We start from the raw sequence: 12,141 nt of genomic DNA, 5'->3' as shown, positions 1-12,141 counted from the left end.
GGTTGTTAATTTAGGTTTGGTTTTTTTGATATTTCAGAGCAACAATCATGCAGCACGAGACGAGTAATGTTGGAAGAGGTAGTGTTGAAACTATGTCACTTGCAATACCAGCTGTTATGAGAGCCGGTGGTGATGGTAAGATAATTTTTATTAATTAAAATATTTATCAAAGTTTTCTAGCATCGATCGATCACTGCCTAAATGTTACAAGCACAAATTGTCTTTTTTCTTTTAAATTATTTATTTCTACTATCACTTTTATATTGTGAAAAATTGAAGCAAGCTTTTCGTGTCATTCGTGAATTAGATGAAAATTTATCCAGCTGATGAGGAGAAATTGGCAGAATCAATCGTCGCTAGATATCAATTTTATAATATAGAAATTTGTAAATGTAAAAATATGTATTTAGAATAGATTGTTGATGTTTTTTGCATGTTGAAATTATTTTTAGGTGCAAGACCTTATGGACATGGACATATGGGAAGTGCTCAATACACAACAATCAGTGGACAAGTCAACATTGCTCATGCTGCACCAATGGTAAGATGATTCTTTTTTTTTTCTTCAATTATTTCTAGTAATTTTATTATTGATAAATGTTAGAAGTAAAATTGCAGATAGATTGCTTTTTTAAAAGAATTATAATTTATTGAAAAAAAAAAAAAATATATTCAGTCGTTTTATCGACTAATTTACAATTCAATTTATTTTCATGCTAGGCGCCTTCTATTGCGGACAAAAAGTAGGTAAAAAAAAAAAAGTAAAATGGAATATAATAATTCCAGTAAAAAAATAAAAAAAATTGTAAATGTAATTTCGGCACAATTTTAATATATAAAATGAAGCAAAAATATATTATTTTTTTAGCACATTTTTATTTTATTCTGTGCACGGTTTAAAAAAGAAAAAAATTATATAATTTTTTAATAATTTTGAGGGATTTTTTTTGTTATTTAAATATTTGCTGATTGAATTTTTTTTTGTTTAATTAATTTAAAAACAGTATTAATTTGATGAAAAAAAAAAAAAAAATGTAGTATTTATTGTTTGTTAATAATTAATAGAAGGATAATTAGTTTTAATATAAAATCAATAAATTAATTGCCGCAGATACAACAAACAAAAGTAACATCAGTTCTCAGTGAGCCTCAAAGAGCTCTTGTATCAACAATAACATCAGGTCATGAGATAATAGCATTTGCGGAAACAGAGCTTACAACAAAAGCCCAATTACCCGAGTTAGGTAATGATCCAGCATCAATGAAATGGATTGCACAAACTATGGTTACCCATAAAAAAAATATTGGAACACAAATTGCTGAAATGAATGCAGCAACAGCACAAGTTGTTACATTAACATCTGGATCAATTGAAGAAGTTGATCATACAGCAATTGGTGATGCAATATCAACAATTGCATCAAATTTACCAGAAATGACAAAAGGTGTTAGAATGATTGCAGCACTTTTAGAAGATGATAAATCTGGTGAAAAACTTTTAGATGCAGCTCGTAAACTTTGTACTGCATTTACAGATTTATTAAAAGCAACTGAACCAGAAACAAAAGAGGTTTGTCATTTATTTTTATCTATTATTAACATTGTAATTAATATTTTTAATGATGATAATTTTCATTGAGGACTTTATTGTCCACAGCCTTTCTATATTACCTCAACTTTATATGGACAATATGTAAGAAGCTCTATTAAGCTTCCTAATATTTTTGTTTGTTTTTTTTTTAAAAATTGCCATTTAATAATAATTATTGATGAAAAAAAAAAAATTATATTTGTAGCTAATAAAATAATATTTATTTTTCAGCCAAGACAAAATTTATTGAATGCAGCATCTAGAGTTGGTGAAGCATCACATCAAGTATTAACAACAATTGGTGAAGAAAATGATTCAAATCGTGATCTTCAAGATATGCTATTGGCACTTGCAAAAGCTGTAGCAAATACAACAGCTGCACTTGTATTAAAAGCAAGAAATATTGCAGCAACATGTGATGATTCACAAACACAAAATCGTGTTATATCAGCAGCAACACAATGTGCATTAGCAACATCACAATTAGTTGCATGTGCAAAAGTTGTTGCACCAACATTACAATCACCAGCATGTCAAACACAATTAATGCATGCTGTACGTGAAGTTACAAAAGCTGTTGAAAATTTAGTATCAGTATGTAATGATACATGTAATGATGATAATTTAATTCATGAATTAAGTTCAGCAGCTGCTGATGTTAGTCGTACATTAAATGATTTATTAAATCATATACGTACAGCAACAAAAATAAATCATGAAAAAGCTAAAGAAATATATCATGAAGGTGCTGTTGAAACAATAATATATGCAACAGATAAATTATGTTCAAGTAATGGTGATACTGGTGAAATGGTTAGACAAGCTAGAATTGTTGGACAAGCAACAGCACAATTAATACAAAATATAAAAGGTGAAGCTGAAAAACAAACAGATACTGAACAACAACGTAAATTATTAGCAGCAGCTAAAATACTTGCTGATGCAACAGCTAAAATGGTTGAAGCAGCACGTCAATGTGCAAGTTCACCAAATGACATTAATATGCAACGTCAATTAAAAAATGCTGCTGAAGAATTACGTAATGCAACAAATACAGCAACAACACCATCATTATTAAATAAATTAATAATTAAAAATGATGATGGTATTGTTGATAAAACACAATTTATACGTGCAGCACAAGCAATACATACTGGTTGTGAAAATTTATCAAATTCAAATTCAACAAAACAACAAATATTAGAAGCAGCAACAATGATTGCAAAACATACAAGTGCATTATGTAATGCATGTCGTTTAGCATCAAGTAAAACAAATGATCCAGTATCAAAAAGGCATTATGTACAATCAGCAAAAGATGTTGCAAATTCAACAGCAAATCTTGTTAAAGAAATTAAAACACTTGATAAAGATTATTCAAATTTAAATAAAGATAAATGTGATAAAGCTATTGAACCATTATTATATGCTGTTGATAATTTATGTGAATTTGCTGGTTGTAATGATTATATTAAAACAACAACAACATCAACAATAGCAACAGCACAATTAACACAAGTTGAAGAAATAATAAGTGGTCCAGAAAAAGCTATTATTGATGGTGCATATTCAATGGTACAAACTGCTAGAAATTTACAAGCAAGTCCAAAAGATGAACCAACATGGCAATTACTTGCTCAACATAGTAAAAGTGTTAGTGATTCAATTAAATCATTAGTTGCATCAATACGTGATGATAAAATTTTACCAGGACAAGAAGAATGTGATTCAGCAATTGAAAAATTATTAATTAAAATACGTGAATTAGATTCAGCTAAATTATCAGCTGTATCACAAAATTTATTACAAAAAAAAGAAAATACACAAGAAGAATTTATTGAACAAATGGAATATTGTGCAAATGAATTAAGAGATAAACTTGAGCCATTACGTGTATCATCAAAATATGAAGCTGATAATATTGGTAATTGTGTACAACAAATAATGAATAATTTTGAGCCACTTGTTGCTAATTCAATTGGTGCTGCATCAAACATGTTAAATTCAAAACAACAAATAATTTTACTTGATCAAACTAAAACAATTGGTGAATCAATATTACAATTAATATATATTACAAAAGAAACTGGTGGTAATTCAGATGCAATACCATTACATGCAGAAATTGATGAAATGATTGATAGTAGTAAAGATACAATACGTGAACTTGAAGGTACACTTGAAGTTATATCAACATCACAAGGTGTTGTTAGTGGTTTAATTGATACAATATCAAGAGCAATGGTTAGATTAGATGAAACAAGAATATCAATTGATTCAGTTGATTCATATGTTGATTATCAAACAAGAATGGTTGAAGCAGCTAAAGAAATAGCACGTTTAGCACAAGAAATGTCAACAAAATCAAGTACAGATGCTGCAAGACTTGGTCCACTTGCTGTTGATATATCACATAAATATACACAACTTGCTAGAGATACTGCTGGTGCATCAGCAGCAGCATCAAATGCTGATGTATCACAACGTTTACGTAATAGTGTACAAGATCTTGGTAAATCATGTGCTGATATTGTACGTGCATCTGGTATTTGTCAATTATCACCAATTAATTATGATAATCAACGTGGTGTATCAGAATATGGAAAAATTGTTAATGAAAAAGTATCACAAGTACTTGCTGCATTACAAGCTGGTTCAAGAGGTACACAAGCTTGTATTAATGCAGCAAGTACTGTATCTGGTATTATTGGTGATTTAGATACAACAATTATGTTTGCAACTGCTGGTACATTACATGCTGAAAATGAAGGTGATACATTTGCTGATCATCGTGAAAATATATTAAAAACAGCTAAAGCACTTGTTGAAGATACTAAAACACTTGTTGCTGGTGCTGCATCATCACAAGAACAACTTGCTGTTGCTGCACAAAATGCTGTTACAACAATTGTACAATTATCTGATGTTGTTAAGTATGGTGCTGCTTCATTGGGTAGTCAAAATTCTGAAGCACAAGTTATGCTTATTAATGCTGTTAAAGATGTTGCATCAGCACTTGGTGATCTTATTCATGCAACTAAAGCTGCTAGTGGAAAACCAATTAATGATCCTAGTATGGCACATCTTAAAGATTCTGCAAAGGTCAGTTTTTTTAAAATACATTTATCATTTTCTTCTAACTGAAATGTGATTATCATTAGTTGTTAATATTTTCCAAACTATTATTACTAATTTTTTTTACAAATTAATAGCAACTATCCAATTAAATTTATAGCATCACAAACTTACGTAAATTTAAATCTGCCACTATTAGTTGAGGATTATCTCTTCTGTGAATTTACAAATTTAATAATTCAATATATATACAAAACATTTATCTTTCTAATTAAATTAATGAAACAATTAATTCTTTTTTTTCTTTTTAAATTTTTTATTGTTATACGTCTTTTTATTTTGGTGCCAGGAAAATTATTTTGTATTTATTTATGAATGTGCTTTGGGGTTGTCAATTATTTAAAAAAAAAATTATATATTTTATTACGGTAACTGTATGAAATGATGAGAAATTTGTGGAAAATTTTGATGGGACAGTAGGTTGTTCAACAAGAGGCTAGTGACAATGGTGGCTCCAAGTCCAAGTGGATTTTATCTGACAAGAAGAAATCATGAGAATTTATTCATCCTCACAAACAACACTCACACAATGTGTAGCCAAACTTTTTTTTTATATTTATTTTTTAACTAAAAATAAAACAAACAAAATCTAATATTTAAAATTTTTTTTAAAAAAATTTAATTATTATTTAATTATTTTAAAGAAAAAAAAAACAGATTTTTTATTCGTAAAAGTTTTATCTAATAATCAAAGTTTTTTTAAGTTAAAAAGTTTCAAGAAATTTTTCATCAACACACGAATTATATTATTATTTTAAAAATTCAATTTAAAAAATATAATAATTTTACTTTTTAAGCTTTTCTAAAAGTTGATTGTCTTGTTAATTGTTTGAAAATTAGTTTTAAAAAAATTCCCTGTATACTTAAAAGTTGAATATAAATTTTATCTGACATAATTAAAAATTCAAATAGGTATGTACATGAAAATGTCAAAAGTCCTGTGTGTTGTGTATAATAAAATTGAAAAAAAAATTACAACTAATTACCTCAAATTTTCACAACTCAATTTTGATAAATTGATGATAATGTTTGACTAATGAAAATCACAATTTCAGTTATTTAAAAAAATCAAAAAATTGCACATTTATTAAACACTCAATGTTAACTCTAAAATATAATTCATACTAATATATTTGTATATTGTTAAAACAGGTAATGGTGACAAATGTAACATCACTATTAAAAACTGTAAAAGCTGTTGAAGATGAACATACACGTGGTACACGTGCCTTGGAATCAACAATTGAAGCAATTGGACAAGAAATACGTTCATTAAATAGCCAAGATTATCATCGTACAAATGTAACACCAGAAGATCTTGTTAGATGTACTAAAAGTATAACAACATCAACAGCAAAAGCAGTTGCTGCTGGTAATTCATGTAAACAAGATGATATTATTGCTGCAGCAAATATGGGAAGAAAATCAATAAGTGATATGTTATCAATATGTAAATCAGCAGCATATAATTGTGCTGAAACATCTGAATTACGTGATCGTACATTACAAGCTGGTCATGATGTTGCAATGACATATCGTGAATTATTACAATCAATATTACAAATATCATCAAGATCAAGTGATGTTAAACATACATTACCACAAATATCAAGAAAAATTGCACAAAGTGTTACTGAACTTGTTGCTGTTGCTGAATTATTAAAAGGTAGTGATTGGATTGATCCAGATGATCCAACTGTTATTGCTGAAAATGAATTACTTGGTGCTGCTGCAAGTATTGATGCTGCTGCTAAAAAACTTGCTAGTTTGCGACCAAGAAGAAATGTTGAGGTAAATATATTTTTTTTGTATTTATTTATTTCTTCATTGCTTTAGGTAAATTTTAATAATATTATAATGTTGACTTTACCACAAGATATGTTTGATATTCTTGGTTGTTAATTTAATATCGACCAGGAATCAAACATATTATTATGGTAGTTGACTAAATCATCATCAACATCATCAATTAAATAAAAAATATTTTTGTTTCCTTCTTTTTTGATACAATATTTGTATGTTGCTTATTTGTATTTGTTTTTTTGTTTAATAGGAAACAAGTGAAGATATGAATTTTGATGAAATGATACTTGAAGCAGCAAAATCAATAGCAGCAGCAACATCAGCATTAATTAAAGCAGCAAGTGCAGCTCAACGTGAATTAATAACAACTGGTAAAGTATCACGTGAACCAGTAACATCATCTGATGATGGACAATGGTCAGAGGGTTTAATATCAGCAGCACGTTTAGTTGCTGCAGCAACTCATAGTTTAGTTGAATCAGCAAATGCACTTGTACAAGGTGTATCATCTGAAGAAAAATTAATATCATCAGCAAAACAAGTTGCAAGTTCAACAGCTCAATTACTTGTTGCATGTAAAGTTAAAGCTGATCCAGATAGTGATAGTACAAAACGTTTATTACTTGCTGGTAATTCAGTAAAACGTGCAACAGATAATCTTGTTAAAGCAGCACAACAAGCTATTAAAAATGAAGAAGAACGTTCATTAGTATTAAATAAACGTATGGTTGGTGGTATTGCACAAGAAATAAATGCACGTTCAGAAGTATTAAGAATTGAAAAAGAACTTGAAGAAGCACGTGGTAGATTAACAGCAATAAGACAAGCTAAATATAAAAATCGTAATGATTCATCTGATACTGAAAATGATAATGAACAAATTAATTATGATAATAAAAATGATACAATTAAATCACCAATACATTTAATGAATAATACACTTGAACAATTAAAACCAACAACACAACAAATAAGTCATATTGCAAATGATCGTGATAAACTTGTTAGTCCAGAAAAAGTTTATTCAACACAATCAACACTTGAGCGTAAAATGAAAAATGATCATGTTACATTTAATAAAACAAATATTAATGATAATAATAATAGCTATGGTAGTTTAGGAACATCAAAATATAATAATGATTATAAATATCAAATTGATACATCACCAACACCATACACTGTTACTGATCGTATATTTACAACTGAAAATTCACCAGCACAATATAGCTCAATTGAACGTAAAATAAATCAAGAATTTGATACAACAGAATATAAAAATTCTAATTATGATAATAAAAAATATAACAATGATATTATTGAAGGACCATTTGCTCCATTATCATCACAAATTGCTAAATCAATAATACCAAAATCACCAAATCGTAAAACATTTGATACACATGAACAATCATCATTTAATAAATTTACAAGTGAAATTAATCATTCAAATATTGATAATCGTAGTTATGAACAACGTACATTTGGTATTGATCATACTGATGAAACAGATTCATCAAAATATTATCAAACAAATGATAAATATCAGAGTCCAATGAGTACATTTAAAAGTGATAGATCATTAATTAATGATCAACGTTCTCCAATAACACAAAATCAAAGTTATAAAAATATTGAAAATAATACAATACCTGGTGGACATAGTGAATCAATAACAACAAGAATATATACATCAACACCTGGAAAAACAATGTCATCATCAAATTTTGAAAAAACAGAACATCAAGAATTTACATCAACTGGTAATGACATGAAAACATTTAAAAGTTTAACAGATAATAATAATATTGGAAAAAATTTAAATGAATTAATTAAAAAAGAATCAGTAACACAAAAAATTACTGAACAAAAAACAATAACAACAAAAGTATCAAAACATCTTGAATCACATACTAAAACATTCAGATACGAAGGTAAATAATTATTTTAATGTCAGAATAATTATTTGTATTTTTTAATTTATTATATATTTGTCAATTTTTATATATATTTAAGCAAACGATACTTATATAACGAACGACGTCAATTTTTATTAGTTGATATTGACTTTAACCAATACTATAATTATTACTGGTCAATGTCCTTTTAGTCTATTGACGAAATTAATATATATATATATTTTTTTTTGTTAGACAAATATGCGTGTAGATAAGTGTCCTTAGTTAGACAATAAAACCGAAAATAATATGTGCTTTTAAATTAGCCTTGTAACGTGATTGCCTTGATAAGGACAACAAGTCCAGTTTAAAAATTAATAAAAACTAAATTATATACAAATTAATAATAAAATAATTTATAACGAGGATAATTTATATTCGTTGAATGATAATGATAATTTTAAACCACATGATTGGTAAATTAATTTCAATTTATTTTTTTAAATTAGCTTTTTCGTCCCGCAGAGTCTCAAATAATAAAATTTAGATCAATTTACGCACAAAAAAATAAATAAATTTTATTTCTTTTTTTTTTTTAATTATTATTAAATACTTATTTAATATTATTTTTTATTAATTTAATTTTATGCTTTTATAATTATTAAGTTCGTTGAGAACGCAAGACGTTTAACACATGAGAAACGACATATCATTTAATTTTATTGATTTTCTGAAATTACGAAGATGCCATGTGGCTCCGTGATTCCCTCATTATTATTTTTTTTTTTTTTGACAATATACTTTATTAATACAAAAAATTATTTATATATTATTTTTTATGATTTATTTTCAATTATATTCTTTTTCTTTTTAATTAAACCCAACTGAATCTCATTTTTTTAAATTATTATTTAATCAAACACTTGCGGTCGATGAAAACAGCAGCTTTTTTTTTTCTAAAAATTCAAGTGCAATTTTAAATGTTCCTTGATAAACCGGGACAAGTGATATATAAAATTTACAGTGATTAAAAAAATTTTCTACAAAGAATCAAAGAATTTATGAGATAAAAATCATGAAAAAAAAATAAAATAAACAATTTTTTTTTGTCAATTTATTATACACACATTGGGTTTTATAAAAATTAAATTATTTGCTTAACTAATAATTATTAAACACAATGTATAAAATATTAAAAAATTTATTGTTTATTATTAAAATTTAATACTCAATAATTGTCAATTGATAATTTATTGAATTTAAATTTGGTATACCTTGACGAGCTTGCCACAAAGTCAATCAACTAATTCGAGACTAATTGATGATTTAAAAAAATTATACTTATTCGTAATAATATTATATGTATACACTAGTACATAAAAAAAAAACCACAAAAATTAATGTCAATTTTTATTCTATATACAAGCTTTCAACGCGCAAAAATTGCATAATTTTATTATGTTAAATAAAAAAATATTTTTTAGATAATCTTTGTATTTATATTCTTCGATAAAAAAAAAAAATAAAAATGCCAATAAAGCCTTGTTAATAATTTGCAATAGAATATAAAAAAAAATGAAAAAAAAAATCTAAATTTATGTGTCAATACTGTGAAGTGTTAAATAATTTTATTTATATTGTTTTTACATTAATCATTTCTAACAATTTATTGTACTATTGTTGAAAAATTCATCGAGTTAAAATTTAATAATTAATAAAAAATGAAAAATAATAATTAAAAAAAAAAAATAATGCATAATTTATTTGTCATAATAAAAACCTTTATTCTTCATGAAAGACTTTTTTCAAAAATATGATTATTTTTATTATTTGTTAATATTTTATCAACAAATCTTGGTAAAACAAATGCACCACGATGAATTTTATCATTGTAATATCTCATTTTCATATCATCAAGTTGTTTATCAGTAAATACTTTGATAGGTTCTCTAAAGTTTGTTTCCTGTTGATAATAAAAATCCATAAATACCATTCAATAAATCAAGTTATCAAGTTATAAATAAAAATTGTGAATACATACAGAATTAAGACTACCAAGAACAAATCCAATTTGTCCAGTTGGATATGTTGGTACAGATGCAACACCATAAGCAGCAACTGGATAAATTGCTTTACAATGAGTCAATGTTTCACTGACATGACTTAAATTAGCCCATGCAGTACCAGCTTGACTGCAAATAATACCACCAGGTTTTAATGCTGTCTTCATCAATGCAAAATAAGACTCTTGAAAGAGTACTTCAGCTGGACCTAAAATAATAATTTATAAATAACAAAACAACAAGATTTATCAATAAATTTAAATGTCATTTTGGTTCTTACCAACTGGATCACTACTGTCTGTAATAATAACATCAAATTCATTTGAATGATTTTTCATAAATTGAAAACCACAACCAACATTAACTGTTACCTTTGGATGATCTAAACCTGATGCCATAAATGGCAAAAATGTTCGTGATACTTCAAGTACAGATTCATCAATTTCAACTTGTACAACTTTTTCAACTAATGGATGTTTTACAACTTCTCTAGCAACACCACCATCACCACCACCAACAATTAAAACCTGATGAAAATTATTAGTTTATTATAAATATTAAAATAATTTATTACATGATTATTCATCAATATATATTGTCAACTTACATTTTTAGGATTTGGATGACTACATAATGGTAAAAATGATATCATTTCTTGATAAGAAAATTCATCATGTTCTGTACATTGAATTATTCCATCAAGTACCAATGTTTTTCCATGTGCTTTTCTATAAAATTAAATTAATAATAAATATTTTAGCATAATAATATTTATTATTATTTATAATTACTTACGTATCAAGAACAAGTATATCTTGATATTTAGATTTTTCACGATGAAGAACATCAGTAACTTCAAGAGACACAGATATACCAGGCCAAAGATCATTGATTTCACTGAACCATCCTTTTTTAAATGCATCCATCTTCAGAAAATTTGTTTATACTTGAAAATAAGTTTTAAAAAATTAAATTTATAAATTAATATAACACACAGCCTCAATGGTGGCGACGTATCAGTTGATACCAAGGCAAGACTAACTGAGCAACACACCGATTAAAAATTCCAACTGTACAGTGTCATCCAGTCAAACATGTTTCAATTCTAGACCCCTCTCTTATTTTTATTCTTTTTTTATTTTTAATTTATTTATTTTTTATTTCCTTACAAGGCTATTGCATCGAATCAAGTTTCACACTTTAATCCACGTGCTCATCATTTGAAGTTAAAACGCAACATATTGAATTTAAAATTAAAAATATATTAAAATTATTTTTTTTTTAATTCTATTTTTATAAAAAAAAAAATATTTATATTTAACACTTTTTTATTTTATGATACACAATTTGGAGTAAATGTATTTTTTTTTTTAAATAATAAATTAAATGCGTAAAAAATAAATTAAATGATGAGCATTATTTAAAATTAATTAAATTAATTTTTAAAATTATAGTGATTGTTGTTGATTAAGTATTAACATATGTAATATAATATTTTATATTTTTATTATTATTATTACTTACAACACGTGGCTATCTGGATGTGGCGTGTGTGCGTTGATGACTTGATGAAAGTCAGTTGGATACTGATGGCACTGAAGTATGTCGAGCAGCATTTTGCCTGATGATACAAATCACTTGATAATTATTT

At 26.4% G+C, this 12,141-nt stretch overlaps 2 protein-coding genes across 7 annotated transcripts in view; one reads left to right on the top strand and one right to left on the bottom strand.

Annotated features, from left to right (window-relative positions):
* The window catches only part of LOC122849823 (talin-2), a 25,568-nt gene extending 16,198 nt beyond the window's left edge, over nt 1-9,370 (top strand). For 4 of the 6 annotated variants that reach the window (XM_044148652.1, XM_044148655.1, XM_044148653.1 and 1 more), the window contains 7 exons: nt 38-135; nt 453-541; nt 1,112-1,570; nt 1,658-1,693; nt 1,823-4,693; nt 5,879-6,517; nt 6,780-9,370. In XM_044148652.1, coding sequence (XP_044004587.1) covers nt 38-135; nt 453-541; nt 1,112-1,570; nt 1,658-1,693; nt 1,823-4,693; nt 5,879-6,517; nt 6,780-8,471 — 5,884 coding nt within the window. In that variant the 3' untranslated portion in view covers nt 8,472-9,370. The remainder of the gene's footprint in view (nt 1-37; nt 136-452; nt 542-1,111; nt 1,571-1,657; nt 1,694-1,822; nt 4,694-5,878; nt 6,518-6,779) is intronic. The other 2 variants (XM_044148657.1, XM_044148656.1) reach the window with 1 other exon arrangement.
* On the bottom strand, nt 9,026-12,141 carry LOC122849825 (spermidine synthase). The gene is made up of 6 exons (XM_044148659.1): nt 12,015-12,141; nt 11,286-11,436; nt 11,098-11,218; nt 10,771-11,017; nt 10,469-10,698; nt 9,026-10,390 (listed from the first exon to the last, which is right to left on the bottom strand). The coding sequence occupies exons 2-6, from the start codon at nt 11,414-11,416 to the stop codon at nt 10,217-10,219; spliced, it is 903 nt and encodes a 300-aa protein (XP_044004594.1). The 5' UTR covers nt 11,417-11,436; nt 12,015-12,141; the 3' UTR covers nt 9,026-10,216.

Source organism: Aphidius gifuensis, linkage group LG2, assembly GCF_014905175.1.
Source record: "Aphidius gifuensis isolate YNYX2018 linkage group LG2, ASM1490517v1, whole genome shotgun sequence".
Taxonomy (NCBI): domain Eukaryota; kingdom Metazoa; phylum Arthropoda; class Insecta; order Hymenoptera; family Braconidae; genus Aphidius; species Aphidius gifuensis.
The sequence above is the reverse complement of the archived record's forward strand: the minus strand, read 5'-3'. Positions and strand labels throughout refer to the sequence as shown.

Excerpts from the sequence above, each read along its gene's own strand:
- LOC122849825 (XM_044148659.1), bottom strand. The coding sequence starts at position 11,416 with ATGGATGCATTTAAAAAAGGATGGTTCAGTGAAATCAATGATCTTTGG. Across the intron at positions 11,219-11,285 it reads GATATACTTGTTCTTGATAC|AAAAGCACATGGAAAAACAT; the intron begins GTAAGTAATTAT and ends TTAATTTTATAG. Across the intron at positions 10,391-10,468 it reads TTCTTGGTAGTCTTAATTCT|GAAACAAACTTTAGAGAACC; the intron begins GTATGTATTCAC and ends TATTATCAACAG.